The sequence below is a fragment of the Aythya marila genome (assembly GCF_965140915.1).
Source record: "Aythya marila genome assembly, chromosome: 8".
Lineage (NCBI taxonomy): Eukaryota > Metazoa > Chordata > Aves > Anseriformes > Anatidae > Aythya > Aythya marila.
Genome location: NC_139049.1, coordinates 3754975 through 3774549, shown reverse-complemented (window position 1 = coordinate 3774549; position 19575 = coordinate 3754975). Strand labels below are relative to the sequence as shown.

At 33.9% G+C, this 19575-nt stretch overlaps 1 protein-coding gene across 4 annotated transcripts in view; it reads right to left on the bottom strand.

The window, feature by feature from the left end:
* Positions 1 to 1294: 1294 nt before the first annotated feature.
* The window catches only part of AGL (amylo-alpha-1,6-glucosidase and 4-alpha-glucanotransferase), a 33722-nt gene continuing 15441 nt past the window's right edge, over positions 1295 to 19575 (bottom strand). For all 4 annotated transcript variants that reach the window (XM_082765741.1, XM_082765739.1, XM_082765740.1 and 1 more), the window contains 18 exons: positions 19364 to 19514; positions 18282 to 18406; positions 18061 to 18173; positions 17801 to 17935; positions 17153 to 17283; positions 16420 to 16556; positions 14523 to 14656; positions 13136 to 13311; positions 11180 to 11282; positions 9684 to 9909; positions 9103 to 9214; positions 8625 to 8760; positions 6870 to 6982; positions 5909 to 6120; positions 5196 to 5293; positions 4552 to 4639; positions 4330 to 4463; positions 1295 to 3777 (listed from right to left, as the gene is read on the bottom strand). In XM_082765741.1, the coding sequence (XP_082621867.1) occupies positions 3660 to 3777; positions 4330 to 4463; positions 4552 to 4639; positions 5196 to 5293; positions 5909 to 6120; positions 6870 to 6982; positions 8625 to 8760; positions 9103 to 9214; positions 9684 to 9909; positions 11180 to 11282; positions 13136 to 13311; positions 14523 to 14656; positions 16420 to 16556; positions 17153 to 17283; positions 17801 to 17935; positions 18061 to 18173; positions 18282 to 18406; positions 19364 to 19514 (2442 nt within the window). In that variant the 3' untranslated portion in view covers positions 1295 to 3659. The remainder of the gene's footprint in view (positions 3778 to 4329; positions 4464 to 4551; positions 4640 to 5195; positions 5294 to 5908; positions 6121 to 6869; positions 6983 to 8624; positions 8761 to 9102; positions 9215 to 9683; positions 9910 to 11179; positions 11283 to 13135; positions 13312 to 14522; positions 14657 to 16419; positions 16557 to 17152; positions 17284 to 17800; positions 17936 to 18060; positions 18174 to 18281; positions 18407 to 19363; positions 19515 to 19575) is intronic.

Genomic DNA, 19575 nt, shown 5'->3' with positions numbered 1-19575 from the left:
TCCTTTTTACGGGAAAATGGGGCTGAGCGGACGCACGCAGGGCGCTGCCCCCGCGTCTGCCTCAGAAGGAGCCCTCGCCTTTCCCGCCGCCGGGCGCTGAGGTGACGGGGCCGCTGCACCCCAGCCGGCTGAGCCCTGTGGCGCCCACAAACAGCCCGGCAGCTCCCCAGATAGCGCTGTGCCACGCTCAGCACCGAAGATGTTCACACATTCTATCACAAAACCCCTGTACTATGAGACTTCACTTATTTATTTATTTAATACAAAGCAGTGCAGGAAAATGAGATCCATTCACTAGTGATCAAAATTTTGCATAGGAAACCGACTAACAATTGTGCAGCACTTAGACAGCTGTTAATCAGTCTACATTAAAACTGTTCTGTTGGGGAATTTGCAGTACTGTGATGAATTTATCCCATTTCATAGCTGCGGGGACACCTGGTCCACTAGTCCACTCCCTGCGCAAAACAAGCTGAGACAGCTGACAACTAGAAGAAGCTGGGTGCAGAGTTCAAGATGTTTTTATTTTTCTCCTTATTTTTTTCTTTTTAAAAATTTGATTATTTTTAGTGATACTCTTTATTAATCTTTGACCTGAGGAGCTCATGATCTGCTCTCTCATGTAAGTAAATCTGAAAAAAAAAAAGAAAAGAAAAGAAAAAAAAAAGCGTTCAGCTTTCTTCCAAACAGCCCTATGAAAAGATTAATTTGGCTGAATTAGGGAATTTTATTTTTTACATTTCAGAAATTAAGAACTACGTTTTCTAAACTCATCTGTTTCTGAGCTAGACATATGTAAAATTCAATTATGCTGCAAGCTTTCCATTTTACATTACAACATGCAGTGCCAGAATGATACATTATTTTACATGAATTCCCAAGTTAATCATCTCTGAATAAAACAAGTGCTATCAACTGCACAGGAGTACTGAAAAAATGTTAACTGTTACTAATTGGGAAGAAAAAAAATCTCAGTACCCCAGATCAAAAGACATCAACTGGAATATAGTGGAGCCATAGTTGTTAACAAGTTCTTTAATTTATTTCCAAAACAAATTTTATTTATAGCTTTCTATTACTAGACACTTGAGCATATAATATAAATGGTACTAATGAATAAAAATACAGTTCAAGATCAGTCAACATTTCAAGAAGTACAGTTGGCTATTTTTAAGATATTATCACTTCAGTATAGTTTATCTAGATTAACACCAGCTCATATAATCCTAGATTTAACATTGCTTTCTTCCTTCTTCATTTTCAAACTGTCCAGTTTGATGAAATGTTGAGTAGGTTTGTTTTAAAAAAAAAAAAAAAAAAAAAAGCTTAGAAGCTTAGTCATAGCCTAACATCTTACTTTTCTTGCTACGTAAACATTTTTTCCTATATAAAACATTTATTGTCACTAAAGTTATACTTAACTAATCAGTGCAAAAGCAACATCATAAACAAGCTTAAACTCCATCATATCTATTTGTGTACAGAAGTGATTTTATCTTTTAAAATATTACTATTAAATTAGAAAAATAAACTAGCAGTGACAATCATACTGTCAGCAGTGCAGTTTGCAAAACAGTGAAAAGTTACCTGTAATAAAGTAGGAATAATTTGATGAATAATTTCTGCCATTTTCCCCCAATACAAAGAGTATTATTACCTATGTCTATAATTTGACATCTTTTGGAAATATTTTTTCTCTCACATCTCTTAAGATCCACTTCCAATTTCAAAGTATTTTCACCAAATAAGAACAATTTATTCTGCTATATTGTTCCTGCTTTCCACAGGAGCCATAACATATGCTGAAATAATAAACAAGAAATAATTATCTAGGAAAACAGTAAATGATAGTGACACAGTAGGACATAAGTCTCAATATCATTATCAAGAAACTTGCAAATTCATTATTATTTTTTTAAATGCGCAAGACATATAAATATTTTTCATAATCTGTTGCTGACATTTCAGTAAAATTTTTGATCAAGTGACACCTCTCATACATTACGTCGAGAAAATAAATCTCCTAAACCACGTATTGCAGCAGTTCAAAACTTGAGGTACAATATACTCCATCCTTAATCAGAACTTTTAAGTACTTTAGCAAGGGAGTTGATCTATATAAGATTATTAACCTTTCAAGTAAATAGTGCAAGTATAGCCGCTTCTTACAATTTATCTGTCTTCTGTTAACTTGCCCTTAAATGCATCTGTAACATCTCCCTGAAAAAGGCAGCATACTTGCGCTACACTTCAGACTTTAAGAAAAGGGTAAAAAAAAAAAAAAAAAAAAAAAAAAAAACTTTAAAATACTGGTACAATAAAATATTGACCTATGTGTTACTAGTGTGTTATAATTTCATCATGTATATATTTCATTTTCAGTATGTTGTTTGACATTAAGAAATGCACTGTTGATTTTGCTTTTCCCCCTTGTGATGCAGGAAGCTGTCAGCATCAACTTCAACCTATTTATTCTACCTGTTTTACCACTAAGATGTAAAACCCACATGAATAGAGAGCGGAGAATTACAACTGCACTTTTGCCAAACGCTTTCAGTTTGGGAACGCTAAACAGAGGTCAGTAAGGGCAAGCAGGTATCTATACATTAAAGAACACAGGTGTTTTGCATTTTGTTCACTGGATGTTGTTCCCAAAGAACTACACATAGAGGTAGCCTGCTTATTCCTACTGGTGTAATTTCACAAGTCTTTAAAACCCCATTTTCACCAGTGGTAGGTTAATTTCTTTTCCTACTGATATTGTTTCTATTTGCTTCAACAAAGCCAGGATTTTACTAAGAATAAAGACCTGAGGTGGCCATGTATTTTCCATAACCAAAGATATATGGGCTCCCTTAACATATATGCAGTCCATTTTATGCGCATGCACGTTTCTTACGAATTTCTCATAGTGAAAAATCACATTTAAATGAATAAATAAGTTTGCTGCAAGACTCACAGTATTTAAATACATTTATAAATGGATTAGCACAGGATATTGTCTCATCATTGCTCATGAATTAACTCTAAAGAGTAGTTAAAGGTCTTTGAAAATATTATATGCAACTTCAAAGGTTTACATGTTTTGTAAACTTATTTCTGTGTTTACTTAATGGAGTGTTCAAATGAACACATACAGCTCCTCCTCCCAATACAGGTCAAGACAAAGTACTCAGCTTTTATTAGCGTATGTTGCTGTATGTTAGTCTACTACTCCTTAAGCATGCATTTGCAAATAACCATTTATTCTTAAAGAGACAAAAAAAAAACAAAAAACAAAAATAAAAACAAGAGAGATGTTCTTCATATGTTTAGCTCAGTAAAGAATCACCCTGCTTTGTTATACGTATGATTTTGACTTGAGATGTCTAAATTTCAAAGCTACCTAAAATAAATTTGTGCAAATGCTCCTTACTAAAAGTTTCTGCATTACATGTGCACTGCAGTTTTATTTTATTTTCTTGGCCTGATTTTCAAAAGAAAAACAAGCCCCACACAGTTACTCAGCATAGGATCTGCTCGCTTTCAGCATTTTTGAAAGTCAGGATGCAGTTAGTGATTGTGCAGAGCAGGACATTTCTGTTGCAGTGTAAGCCAAGTGTTCATTTATGCCCAATAATGAGAAGACCCAGAAGTTTCATCACATCAATCAAAAACTTTCACAAATCATAAAGGATTTCAAGGATAACACCAATTGACCAGGCCTGAGTTTCACAGCTGAAAGGGCAATATTGTCCATTTTCATTGGTCAGCTCTGGAAGCCCTTTCCAGGATGACCTGATAACGGAAAAACAAAGAGCATTCTTGTTAGATTATACATTCAATATATATTTATTCAATATATACAAACAATATATCGCATAAACTTATCTGCCATCTTTTTATTCTGTCACTACTAGCCCTGTAATTCTTTTGTTTTGCAGGCTGTTTATAAATACTTTTATTAAAAAAAAAGAAACAAAAAACAGACACCCAACATTTTTTTGCTGAAATTCATTTTTTGTACAAAATTAAGATTCCTAGTTTTTACACAAAATGTATTTTCCCCAGTCTTTCATACGTAGGTAAGTAGTAATTCTAAAAATCTATAAACAGCATGAGATCGCAGCTGTCCTTGAAACCTGACTTGAGATCTGCAATAGAATTTATAGCACTGGACTTTGTATGTAGAAAACAGATGTTATTTGTATTATAGACTTGAGACATTATAGATGTTATTTATACCACAGACTTCTATATCATATGATAATATTATATACTTTTATATGCAATTGGATAGTGGATACCACTAGTTACTGAATATTTTGAACCTGTTAGCTGCTGTATTACCTTTCAAGGTGAACATAGTGGCGAGAAAGCACATTCTTTATCATAACTACAGTTTTTGCGTATATCTGTGGACCAATTAGCTTTGAGAAGTACAATTTGGCACGAAGGAAATATCCAATTGGCCACAGCCATTCCTAAGAAAAGGATGATAAGAGAGGGTTATAGCTGTCATTTTGAAAAATTATCAGCACTTATTCTGAAATGGAATAAACTGACTCTTACAGGTCCTTGGTGATAGTTAAAACCTCTGGCTACATTATAGTTGTCGTTGTCAAGAGCATTATCATATACTCCACAGTACACCATATCACTGCAAGAGAAAAAAAAAAAAAAAAGAAATTTTGTAAACAAAGCATTAACTAAAATAAGGCATAAATTAGGATGCAGAAATGAACAAAAAAATTGTCATAGCATTTAGATTTAATGATGGTTAGGTCAGGGAAGTCTCCATCAGGTTTTGCTTTTACATGACAATGGAATTCCAAATACTCTTTAAACTAGTGGGAAAACAGTTAAAATCTTGGAATGACATATTTGTAATTTTGCCCTTATGTTTTTATTCGAACTGCAGTGCATACACTGTAATGTTTACTTGTATATGATACAGCGTAAGCATACAATGCAATTTTGATAGCATATTTGACTTGCCTGTTATGTGGCATCCAAAACCACCTGCCGCTTGTCTACATAAATAAAAGCAACTGCATGGACTTTTAGAACAGCAAAATACTTGTTCCTGAAGCATTTATTGCAGCCTTATTTTACAGGTATACGTGAGGATTTTAAGAAATGAAACATTACACCCACACATTAAATAATACATACTGGCATGTTTTAACACTTATTCTTATCCCTACTATACTTACTCTGGGTCTAAAGTTTTCATGCCTAACGGACCAAGTAGTTTTTCCTCTGCTATCTGCAGAGCTTTCCAAGCTCTCTCAGGTGTGAACAACTCAGGTGCCTAGTAAAATAATAACGATTTACTCAGTAAACTCTGCACATGTACAAACACAGGACTATGTATATGAATGTAGAAGACCACAAAAGCCCTAGCTATCATATTACTGAATTAAAATACAGTTACTCTTACAGAACCTACAAGTCAGAGTGAGCAAGATGACAAAAGCTATTTCACTGCATTGGACTTTATTTATTTTAAATACACTTGGAAAAGACTATTGCTGAAGTCCTTTACAATGAAAATAAACAACCCCATTCTTTTGAGCTAATTTAAGGGGACTCCCCCCTCTTCATGCTAACCTAAAAAAAAAAAAAAAACAAACAAAAACCCACAAACACTTTGAATACAGTGAACATTGCAAATTTATCCCAGTGATGAATTTGGACAGCCATTTCATATAGCTGAGTTCTGTCAGGGATATATTTTTAGTGAATATTTTAAGACAGATCAATATTAAAAGCGAGGAAAAGAAAGTAAGCTTTGAAACTTTATCCTAAGCAATATATATTCCTGATATAATGCCATGCAGACTGACCTTATAAGGCAATTTAAGTTCAATAATAAATAAAATATTTTTAAGTAAAAATACTCCCCTCCCCCATATGCCTCACTTACCACAACCATTGCTATTGTAAAATTTGGTCTGAGTTGGTAATCACACCATGGACTTGAAGCTCCATAGCTGTCTTTATAAATTCCACGTTTGTGAACAAGATTTGGATGTTTCTCATTTGGATCTGCTGGGTTCTCAGAGACAAAGAAGAGCTTTTCAAAGTGTGCTTGAATTTTTCTGTCCCATTCATCATATGTGATAGTTTCCTCCTTTCCTGAAAGATATTACATATGGATTTCATTTTCTGAAAACTGCCACAGTGGTAACAACAGAAGTGTGCTTATGCCTAGTTCTGTTTATTACAGTATTACTTATGATATTCCTAACACAGAGGTCATTGAAGCATTGCAAAAAGGGAATTATTTAGAAGTTGAATTATACTGTAGATCAATTCCAACACCTGCACAAATTTTTACAAGACAAATTTTCTCATTTGCTTTAATTAGCTGAGTAAACAGTATGAGATACTATGATCTATGGTAACTAATTAATTGAATAAGTCTAAAATTTTTAATCAACGTTTTTCAGCATGTTAACATGCCATCTCTTGCATCTAAAGATACTTAGGTAAGTTGCCAATATTTACAACACAGGATCAAAACAGATGTATCTTGTGTCATTTTACTTCACCTTCTGTAATGATGCGTTTCATTGTGATAAATGGATATCAGTGATATAATTATTATGTGAGAAATTGGATTTAGGCTCCAAAATTCCTTTGAAATCCACACCCTATTATACAGAATAAAGTATTTGATAGGTTGACCAGAGAATGTTGATTGTAATAAACTTTTGTGGTAACTAAAGATTTTACCTATACTAGATCCTTTCCCAAGTTTTTCCACTTTTCCTCCTAAACCTTCTTGAATGGTTTTGATATTCATCCCTGATGTTACACTGCCACCAGCTCGTTTCAGTTATATTTATATTCCAATCATGAAATTGTGAGATGTGTGTCTTTACCATGTCTTTTTATGGTGACTCCATGGAATGGAAACTCGTTTTTCCTAGATAAATCCAGAAGCCAGCGAACAGTTGACTTGCACAAGCCAACGATTTCCACAGCAGAGCCATCTCTAAAATGATAGTAATAGTAAATAAGTCCAAAAATTACTTTAAGAAGGCCATTAAGGATACAGATCGTTTTCAGTTACTTGTTGAACTTTAAGGACAGATTATTCAGATACTTAATTTTTCCCATTTTGTGTTGCAGCCCACATCATACCTGATTTTTTTTAAAGTTAATATTTTGCCTCAAAACTGTGTACCATGTCTATCAAGTATTGCCACATACATTCTCATAGTCTTCTCCGGATAATTTCCAGTATACAAGAATATTATTTCCAACATACATGTTTTTTAAATTACTTTTCCCTCACTGTTATTAAGAAGGCCAAGAATTTGAAAACTTAAACTGACTTTTGTTAGTAAATAGTCACCAGTCATTCACAGCAACATCATTCAATTTCATAACTCTGCTATTAGCTTTGAATACAAATTCAGCGAAGAAAGAAAAAAGTGAAAAATAAAACAAAAAACCACAAACAAAACACAATTCAGGAGGACAAACAAGATTTCCAATACTATCATCCAGATGGAAAAAAAAATCATTTAAATACAATACCACTTATTACAGCCACAGTCTGTACATGATCTGAATGCTGAAAATTGGTCTGTGAAAATTAGTAAAGTAGATCCTTGCATGGAAGACATGAATTAATCAAATGAAACAAAACGCAAATCCTAGGTGATATTGGAAGGTTGAAAATAAATTAGCTTGCCAAAAGCTTCTGTGATTCTGATTTATTAGTAAACAAAAGGTATGCATTAGAGATATGCTGATAGTTGCTAGGATTGCAACTTTTTTTTTTGTTGTTGTTGTTGTTTTTTTTTTTTACACAATACTGTCACTCCATAGAACTCTTTCACTGAGGAAACCTGACATATCTCCTTTATGAAATAAGACCATTATATTTTACTGTTTGTAATCCAAGACGAAAATTTACAATTGTACAAGAAAAACTCAAACAACAACCAACCAAAAACTGGGAGACTCCTGCACAGGACGCTTAGTCTGTCATTGTATCTCATTTTCTGGCTTGCTTTAAATCATACCGGTTAGGTTTGTAATTTGTTGCAGAAGCCTACCACACTGCCACAGTATTTCTCCTCATCTTACATAGTACTTGGCCTTCAGCATCAAGCAAGAAAATCAAACAGTTTATTTCACTAAAGAATACCCTAGTGCTGTAAATTTGCAAGAAAAGAGCTAATTTTTAAAAACATTTTATTTTTGCCTTAAGCTTAGATGTTGCAAATATTTTTGAATTCTAAATAAGAAATACTTATAATTGTGTGATTTTAATATATTTTATAATAAAAAGTTATTCATAACCAGTCTAAATAAAAATTTTTCCAGTAATCTAGTATTGCAAGCATCTAATTTTTCCTGTTATGTTTTACTACTTGAATTTAAAACTTTCGCTCCTGGCATGGAGCAAAGTCCATGAAGATGAGGGCTTCCCCTGCTAAAAATACACCTCTTTTCTTTAAAGGAGCACAAATTAAAAACACAATTAATACTTGAGCAGTCAAACAGAAGTTAGAAACACATAGAGCACTGAGAGCACCTCTCAGATGTGTTAACAAAAGGTATAATTGTGGAGAAGAACTTCAGCTGAAAAGAAATCAGCCCCCCACATAGGTTAGATTTTGTACCTCGGAGTAGCAGGAATTCCTCTGTTGCGAGCTCTGTCACTCTCCCCCATTTTATCCATCCAGGTGCCACAATTGAAACGGTTCCCTCCGAAGACAAAGCCAGTTTCACGGTCAACACCCGCTGTTACATTAAAACCTGCCAAGCAAGAATATCATGTACGAAGCCTGTACATTAACTGACACAAAACCCCAAATGCATGCTGAGCCCAACCATCCTAAATAAATGAAAAACCTTCACACAAGAGATCTGAAGTGGGTTTCTGAAGGCAGCTATACTTTTTGAGTGAACTTTCAAAAAAAATTGCACCACAACATATAAACAGTTGCTGAAAGAAAACAAGCACTCTTAAAACATTAAATTTACCTTAAGTAATATTGTTTTAATAGCATTAAACACTTTTTGAAAAATAATAACTTGAGGAAAAGAATATAATCTTAACCTTTTGAATTGCATAGCAAGTGTGTTATATTTTGTTACCTTCATCTCTCATGTTTTGATCTATCTGTGGGCCGGCATTCCTTTCTCGGAAATTTATGCCTTCCATGTGTCGTTGCATTGCTTCCTGTATTACTTCATAAAGCGGCTGATCCTAGATTGATTGCATGTTTGGGTGATAGGAGAAAGGCAAAATAAAAAAGTACTAAAAAGGCTGTATCTATTGTGCCAATAGTAGCAATTCTTAGCCTCTAGTTTTTTAGAATTCAAAAGAAAAGCATCTAGCATTTTCAATAGCGTCTTTATCAATGGGATACATTTTATAAATTTTTTAGTATTATAGAATTATTAATATAAAATTTTTTCAAGACTGAAAGCAAAGAAAAATTTAGAAGTAAAGCCAATGGATTTTTTCTTTCTTCATCCCCAGTTCCACCCCACAATTTTCTAATCAAGTAATGCAGATGTACTAAGAAGTGCCTAAAATATGTACTTCTTGCACTGTAGTCATCTTCCACCATAGAAAAACAAATACTGCCAAGTTCCTGTAAACAGAAAAATTGCATCCTTTCATTAAAAATTATAGCTGCATTCATGACTTATAAATCAGAAGTCATCTTTACCACGCTGCCTGCAGGTTGAGGAGAAGAGTCATCTCTTGGGTACATTCTGGAAACAGGACATCTGAGAATGTCTAATCCATTTGGAACAATTTTACAGTAGTCCTGGATACACTGAAGCCACCACCATACAGCATCACGACAGTTGTATCTGGCATGCGTCCCCTGGCCGAGCAGGTTGGGAATAAGACCATGTCTTAAAGTCCCACCAAATGCTAAAATTATGTTTCTAGAACAGAAATAAAACACCGTCTTGATTAAGTTAATTTCAGGCAATTATTTAGCCAAATATTAATTACAAAATGTACAAGTTCATCTAAATAGCAAAGTAAGTCAAAGAGAAAAATAGGATCTTAAATACAGATTTGTAGCTTCCAACTGTAGCATTTTGGCATGACTTCACTTAAATTCTTCACTAGCACAAAAACTTCTTTTACAATAAAAGTTTCAAATTTCTCAGTATGAATAAATTTAAATACATTTGTTTTTATGAAACATACGACATTGCTAATATGGTAAAGGCAATTTCATTTTTCATAGGTTGTGATATTGGCCCTCAACCTAAACCGCACTGAGGTCAGAGGAAAGGTTTTTACTGATGTTTACTGTTTATGATTATCCTTGTAACCTTTTTGATTGGGGTGGACAAGGAGGGAGAGCAGGAGCAGGTGACAATTTCTTGTTAAAATACAGAGAGGTGCCAGCAACTGAGATGTTGAGAATTTTCATTTGAGAACCTTTGTGCAAACCTTGCAGAAGACACGGACTCCAACTCGTATTAAAAGGGAATATAAACATACTAGTAGACTGCAGAAATTACTGTATGAGAAAGGTAGCAGTTAGCTGGCCAAACATACAACAACATAAACAAATGCTAATTTAAACTAACTTTTATGTTCGTGTCTTGTGGAGAGCTATGCCCACAGTGAAAGATTAATTGGAATACCAGCTCAGTAAGTCTGGCTTACATCTAACTCATTTATCAGGCTAAACATTAGCATATCATATACAGATATCAGATGATAATAATCCAGTTAGCTGATTTCTAGTTTTAATAGAGTAGTATTAGCAGTCACCAAAAAATCATGATAGACCTTCGTACCTTTCTGATCAAAATAGAAATCCCTTGCTACTTCAAGTTCTTAAGTAATTTTCAAATTATTGCTCAGTAACAATAACACAAGTATACTTAAAATAATCACTTTAAGGACAAGCAGTAGCATTACATGGGCTAAAACTCCCTTATCTATACAGAACTGGAATATGCTATCAATGCTAAAAATAAAAAAAAAAAAAGGCAATATGAGGAGTATTTTTCATTCCATGTAAAAAGAACTTATGAATCCATCTAAGACCATTAAAGTTTTATTTTGCACATGAACTGTTTGTAACAGGTTGCATGTTCTTCCAGGTTTTAAGAGCAAGAGCATGAGTTTTTCCTAACTATCTGAAAAACTATTTCAAGCAACAGTAAGAACTAAGAATCAGTCAACTCTTACCTTGCTTCTAGATAACGCCCTGTAACTAACATTAGACCTCTCAGTGCAATAAAGGTATCCCTTCCCCAAGAGCGAAAAATCCCTGAAGAAAAGTGAGGTAAACCTAAAAAGAAATGTCATTGATGAACTCATTTGTTGATATGGCAGAAATTCCAAGAACACATGTATGTAGCGAACTATACAGGTAAAAGTATATTCACATGCATAATTACTTTTTTTTTTTCCTGAAATAGAAACTCATTTTAGAACAATTAACTTCTAGAATTTCTAAATCATGCAAAAGACTATGCATGTCAGTAACAGTCATGTTTTTCTTTTTTTTTTTTGATTAAAGCACTTGATGTCACCCTTAAATAATAATAATAATAATAAAAAAATACACAACTCCTACCCCTCTCCCTTCCTCCTCCCCCCACAAAAAAAAACAAAAACCACAAACAATACAGAAAGAAAATGAACAAAAAGCCAGAAGTATGGCAATATACATAATGCTCTGCTTGCAAGAGTTTATGTATGAAAGCCATGCTATCTCAGTATCATAAAAGGAATGACTGGAGAGCTGTGAATTTCTTCAGCCTAATAATACTCTCAGCCACTATAAAAGGAATCCTGTTTCTTTTTTCCAGCAGCTTCTAGAGCTACATCTTACTGCAGACATTATGACATGTATTTTTATGCTTTAACAGCAAGACTCATTCTTAATAATTAAAACAGTGAAATCCATCCTTGTCTTTTCTTCTATTTATTAACTTTCCAGTCTAACAAACAAAAAGTTCCATAATAAAGGCTCAAAACAATAGTCTGTTGTGCATGCTTGCTCGAACTAAATTGTAGCTTCTATTAGGTACTTATTCAAAGCATTTGCTAATGCTCAAAGATGACCTTCACACCTCCCTAATTTTATAGAATATGGCAATAAGCAACTTGAGAATGACAATCTATTCAAGAGTTAAAAATATCACAGACTCAACTACGTGAAGGGAATATTTAAAAGGAAGCCCTTTCATATAATTAATCTTTATGACTAAATTAAGAGAACAGTGCTTGTCTGTGCTTCCAGGCAACACTAAAACAGGCAAATGGAATGGTACAAAAAAAAAACAGAAACTAAAAGCAGTAAAATTCCATAAGAGAAGGACAGACAGCAGAAAAAAAAAAAAAAAAAAAAAAAAGAAGAAACAAAACAAAAACCAGACAGACAGAGGCCATAGAACCTGTAGATGCTAAGTTTCTATAGTTTCAAAAAAGGAATGGACCAACTTAGGGAAAAATAAATCCATTCTAAGTCACTAAACACAGGAGCTAATGCTTTCAATTTAGGAAAGTGCCAAGTTCAAGGACTGCCAGATGCTGGCAGAACATTTGGAGGAATAAATACTGTTTGCTGACTGTGTTTATGTTCTTTCCTAAGCAGCTATTGTTGCCCCTTTCAGGGACATGTCCAGACCAGAGGTTCTTCTGGTCCACTAATGGTTCTTACATTTTTCTGAAAACTTGTAAACAATAAATCCATGCTTAGACTCCATTAAAATTCACTTCTTAAATTCACATTTAAAAACAAACTAAAGCCTATTATGGAAAGTATATATTTTTCTTTCCAAAAGACATAATTAAGATAGAGAACATAATTGCAGATCTCCATACAGGGTAAAATTGGATATAGTTTAGAATGTCTCTAAATAAAATATTTACAAGCTTTTATTTCCAAGAGCAAAACCAAAATGGTTGTCCCCAAAAATACTGCTAGATAAAACTGCCATAGTTTTAAACAGTCAAACCTTTATCTGGAACACAAGTTAAAGCACAGGAGAGAAGTGAAGAAAAAAGCTACCTAAATTTTACATACGGATGCTGACATTTAGATCCCAAGCATAGTGGAGAAAACTTTATAGTTTTTCAAAGCAATTTAACTGCTTTGTGAGGTTTTGTTTTGTTGTAAATGTTGTGTTCACTTACCAGCTGCCAAAGAAACACAACACTGTTCTTTCTCATTTGTAATCTCATTCAGTCTATAGGGAACATCATGTAAGGAAGGAGACAGATCGGGCAGACATGAGTATTTTCCTATCCCACACATCTGGATTGAGCCCAAGGAAAGGTGTTTAACAAATGTTGATCCATTCTGCACAAAGCTGTAATTCAACATAATTAAAAACAAAAACAAAACCCTTTGCATTCAGCAACAGCAGTCTACATTTTTCATTTACAGAAAAGTATAATAGATGTTATGTGTAATAAATACGATGGACTAACAATGAGTTATTCTGAGTATTATGCATTAATTTTGCACATAAGCTTTACTTTGTATACCCCTCTTTTTTCCAAAATAGGTGCCCAAAATTAGCCTTACATTTTTAATGTATTAACGCCAATGGGAGCATTTTTGCTTTGCATACTTTTAGGGAAGATGGCAAAATAGTGAAATTGGTTTACATACACAGATCTGAGACCTCAAAAGTATAAGAAAGCAAAAATATTTTATCATTTTTTTTATTTAAATAAAAGCTTGTAAAACCTAGTCATCATTTTTAAAGACACATTTGTATATATATAAATTTATATATATATTCATGTAAAAATAATTCATTAAATCATTTAGCACGTTGTCTAAAAATAATGAAACTTGCATTCTTGACCAGTTCATCTCCAAGTATTTTTTCATAAAATATACTATGTTCCACATGCTATCACATCCATACCAAATTCTATGCCCATTGTAACATCTTTATTTTTACAAAATAATGGTGATTTAGAATACTCATAGCTAGAATAAAGCCTCCTTTAAATCAACCTTCTTTCGCTTTCCAAGAAATGACACTGAAGTTCAAACAATTTCCAGAAGTAAGCAAAGTACTTAGATATGAAGGATATTTAAAGGTCTTATAGAAGAAACTGTCCTGATTTCAGCTAGGATAGAGTTAATTTTCCTCCTAGTGGCTGGTACTGCACTGTGTTGTTTTTTTTTTTTTTTTATTATTTAGGTGGAACAAAGCATCAACAAGTACAATCTGGTATCTTATTTTTCCTTCAGACTTTAAGGAAGCCTTGCATTTTCACTAAGATCGTAGCAAGAAAGTTTCTGAAGCATTGCAGGGAAATTCTGGCGTAACATTTCATCCCCTACACAATGCCAGCAGTAGTTATAAATTCAAATCCAGGACAGACATCTGAACTCTCAAATTTCCCAGCCACTGCTATTAGAAGATTGATTTTTCACTACCAATTTCACCATTTTCCATTGGATAACACAAATATGAAAATATTCTAATGACGTTCTCCAACAGATAAAACATAAAAGGTGCAGTTTATAGATAACTCTACATATCTGACATGCTAAGCATACCTAGACATCTGATGCCATCCCACATCCAGAAGCGTTGTGTATGCACCCACTAATATGGCATCAAAGTAACATGGGATAAGGTAACGTGGAATTTTCTTTAAATAGATAAACATGGCCTTCAACCATTTACCAACCTATTAAAATATAATATTATTAGAAGCTGATAACACTTGATAACAACGGGGTTCAAAACCAGTGCTTTTAGGATGCATCTAGTTAAAATATTTATCACAGATTTTGAACAGATTGTATTATATATCCAAATTATGCTTGGCCATCACACAGCTGATGCTATTGCCCGTTACCTGCATCACCACTACCATGCAACCATTCACATTCAAGAAGCATTCCATGCTAGATATTTGTGGCAGAATTGCTGTATCCCCCTGCTCCAAAACTTCAGCCAAACTCTAAGAATGGTAGGGAAAAAATTTATATTGTTCAATGACAAATGGGCAAGAACAGCAATTACGAAAAGAAATTAGTTCTTGCAAATAGCACATTTCCACAAACAACACAAACAAGTTTTTAAAACTAAGAAGCAAAGGGAAGATGCAACTCAAAAGCTGTCACTATGACTCGAGTGTGGGAAGGAGGTTTCTCATTGATTAAAAAAAGACAAGACTGAAGAGGTGAAGCTTGAGACAAGGGACTGAAAAATTGTCAAAGACCGAATAACGTGTGGCCACTCATGCAAATGGCTGCTGATCTGGGTCTGTGACTTTAGATTCTTGAGCTACACCATCTTCATTTCATGACAAAGTAGTTGACACCTGAAAGTATTTTTCTTTCCTTGCAGTGCTTTTGAATGACAACCTACTGTAAAGTCACTACCACTAAAGACTGAAAACCTGCAGATGAAGACCGTATAGATGAAGAACACATCAATGTAGTACATATAACACTATACTTTTAACATAGAAATTAGAGGGAAAATTACCTATGTAAACACTGAAATCGCAAAATTTAGTTTCACGAGACTTTGATATAGCTATTGCTACTTCATATTTTCTGCAGAACAGAAAGAAACACTGCAAATTAAGAACTCAAAAAGTATGCAGACAAAATAAGCAAAAATCTTGAAAGAGCACTGAGTCTGGCTACTATCAGACTAACTTGCTTTCATCAAGCTCCCATAACTGAAGTCAGAGTCATCATTCACTTCCATACAGCATTCATCATTCAATTACCCTTTTTTCTGCTTTTTATCAGTACACTTGGCTTCAGGAACAAAGCAAAGTAAGAATGTTACACTCTTTCTTATTAAATTCATCACCTTCATTACCCAAAACATGTCTTTCTCTTGTGAAATGAATACAGAAATTGCCTTATAGGAAAGTGAAGTTATAAAACAGTTAACTTGAATCTTCATAAATTATAGAATAGTTTGGGTTGGACAGGACCTTAAGGATCATCTAGTTCCAACCCCGCTCCCATGAGGGGTTCCAACTCCTCTTCCACTCAACCAAGTTGCTCAAAGCCCTATTCCAGTCTTTAAATATTTCCAGGGATGGAGCAAATCCTGCTTTCTCAGTGCCTGGCTGTGCAATCTTACTGTAACTGTATCACAATCACATATGCCTCAGTGGTATTTAGGTCATCTTTTGAAAGTAGTCACTTAAAAAAATGGTTACTTCATTTTCATTTGAGCAGAAGGTAGTAAGCAGAAGGAACCCTTCAGGCCCTAAATATTTTCCATCTCCCTTTTGCAACCTACTCTTAAATAGGATTAAGAAGAGGGAAGAAAAACATATTAATGGTTTAATCTCCTAGAAGAAATTGCCTAGACAATAAATACTTTACAGACAGACTGAACTTAAAAACATCGTAATAATTGAAAAAGAAGCAAAGCAGTCATTTGAAATCCCCAAGTCACCAAATATATATTTTTACTTACTTCTGCACAGGCTCCAGTACGTGAAATCAGACGATTGCTGACATAATCAATCATCCAATCTCCAGATCTTAAATTATCACAAAACGGGTGGCCCAAATCATTCTTTGGTCTAATGTCTGCCATTACTGACATTAACCCTGCAGATACAAACCCAACTCAGTATTAGAGGACACATAATTACCCAGAGGAAAAGCTACAGTGCAACAGCTATAATAACTGGCTTTAACTAGAATACTTTTCTTGATCTGCAGTGAGTTAGGATACAACTCACAGTTTCCTGAGAGTACATCCCAGACAGTCACAAAACACACTGTGAAATAAGTAGCATGATGGAATTCATATGTCTGATAAATTAACAATGCTCCTCAGTTATCTGGTAATGCATATGGTTTAATAAATATTACTTCTCTCATTAGCTTCACATTATATGCGTTTTCCTTTTATTTTATTTTATTTATTTTTTTTTAATGACAGAGCACTGGTGTTAAAACATATACTGAAAATTAATTTTGCAACCCCCACAGTACTAGAAAAAGAAGTTCTTGTTTAATTATGTTGTGATGATTTGATTTCTTGGGGTATAACACCAATTAGCACGGTCAAGCAGAAACAACTTACTGTTTTTTATCCAAGCAGTAGCACTAACCATTAAACAGTACTAAAGTATGATCTAGATTGAGCTGCTCTATTTTACCCTTTCCATGACAGAAAGATGTAATGCTGAAACTATTACCTTGGAGGCCTGCATACTTCAACGGTGACCAGTTTGGTATATTGTAACAGCCGCCACCATCTTCTTGTTCTTCTGCCTCACACCTATACAGCACTTGATTTAGGTCAGCCAAACTTAGTTTAGATGCAATTCTGAAATAAAGATGAAAAAATACAAACCCAAAAGCATCATTTGCATGGAAATACAGAGAGAATTTTACAAATAATTCTAGTTGCAGACTTGCATTAAAGCAATTAAATACATAAAACTCCCTCACCACTTAACCTTGAAAATTAAGAGCCTGAATTTTCAGATATTCTGAGTAGTGCTGCTCAGTTGTTTCTGAGTCTATTTAGAAACACCATATTAAGAGGTTAAGCACAAACACTGTAACAATCACACTCCAACACTGACAAGCACTCCATGTTAGGAAGTCTACTTTAAGCAGCAGTTATACGGAACATGAACAAAAGAGCCTGGGAACCTTTTAAGTATTAACCCTTTTTGGTCTTATGCATGTAAAAGGAGTATCTAAGAATTTTTATAACAATCTGACAATCCATATTTATCCATAGAAAAAACAACAACAAATCCTTCTTTTAAATGTACAGACCTTTGCTCTTACTATATCTTTCTCAGTTCTACTTCAGAAACCTTAAGAATACTTACGAAGAAAATAATGTTTTTAATATGGGTGCTGAATGATCATCAGGAAGACTTCCAGATTTAAAATGAGGACTAAACTGGATCAGATGACTACGGAGTACACCAACAGCCTCTTGTGCCTTTGGATCAAGACTAACTCTGAAATATGAATGCATAATTTATAGGAATGTAGCACTTAAAGTAACTCTTCCTAAGTCTCAAAACAAAGAATCCTATCATTCTATTTTAACTAACACATCTATTTGGCAATTATCATAACGTACCTGAATACTATTACACTTCCTGGTGTTAAATTTTCAAATTCTATTTCTTGAACAAATTCATTTGGCCCTTTTATGGCAGTTCCAGCTTGCTTTATAATTTTACTGTCTTTAATCTTAGAAGAGAAAACATATTTGCAACTGAAATTCAATATATTTACTAATATAAAAAATCACAAATGACAACGTATTACATCAGAACATGGGTGAATAAGGCTAATTACCTGAATGTGCTCTCTGAGTTCCACTGTGAAGTTAGGCAATCCATTTATAAAACGTTCATCTTTTTTGTAAGGATTAGTATTTCTCTCAATGGTTCTAGCCTCAAGTACTACTTCTTCAATTTTCCCTAAGAAAAGTTAAATTATGTTGTAGCTGTTAATATAGATTCTTTTGCAAACATGAAGCAAATCCTAAAACTAAAGAAATAACTATGTAAAATGTAACTCTGGTTTGTACAACTGAAGAATAACAAGGTGACAAAACATGTGAGTGCTATAAATCATATGAGCATTGATTACACATTCATCATCTGGGTTGTATTTAAAACTGCAATTTTGTTCTTCTATAATAAATTAACCATTAAATCAATCACCATTTACAGCCTGCTTTTTACTGGTCAGCTCTAGTTAGTTTATTTCTAGTTAGTTTCCTTATTATCTTTTAGGAGACTTTGTATCAGATTAGTTTCTAAACTGCAGATAGTGTATTTTCAGAGTGTAAAAACTTTTATTAATATTCAAATAATTTCCTCTGTTCTCTAAATAATCTACAAACTAAGGTGTATAAGTCCTGTAGACACTTGTGCGTGGTCTTCGCATACAAATGTGACTGACTTAAACACACACACACATATAGACCTGGATAACACACAAAAAGCCAGTATGGAAAGCTACTCTTCAGAAGTATGAGATTTGGGCTTTTTTTTTTTTTTTTTTTTTTTTAAATCAGTGTAACACTTTACAAATCGCAATTTCCTCCCCTTGCCCTGTAAAACTAATCACCTTCTTCTCACTTCTGTAAAACTAATCACCTGTTAACTAGTTCTTACCATTTCACAAACACACGCACATGGCAAACTTACAGCAGAAAGTGTACTCAGTAAGTATGCCTTTGAAAACCCTAAGCAAGTTTCTTACTGTTTAACCACTTTTAGAGCATACATTTTAGTACATACATAAGAAATGTTACATACTGAAAATTCTCATATTGATTTCACACACTCAACGTTGGAAAATATAGAATTGGAATGACTTGATTTTTTTTTTTTGTATAATTGTCATCCCTTGAAAAGAGATCTGATTACCTGGGATACACATTTCAGGCACTTCTTTACTGTAGAAGGAAGTCTTTGGATCCCTGAAAGCAGTTCTACTTACAGCCACAACAGACTGGTGTGTGTTAGGGCAATGTCTTGTCACTGCCACTATATCTTCATCAACTTGATCTACATACACCTAGAAAAGACATACCATTACAAAACTGTGCTCACTCAGAAAATAAATATAGAAAAGTCCC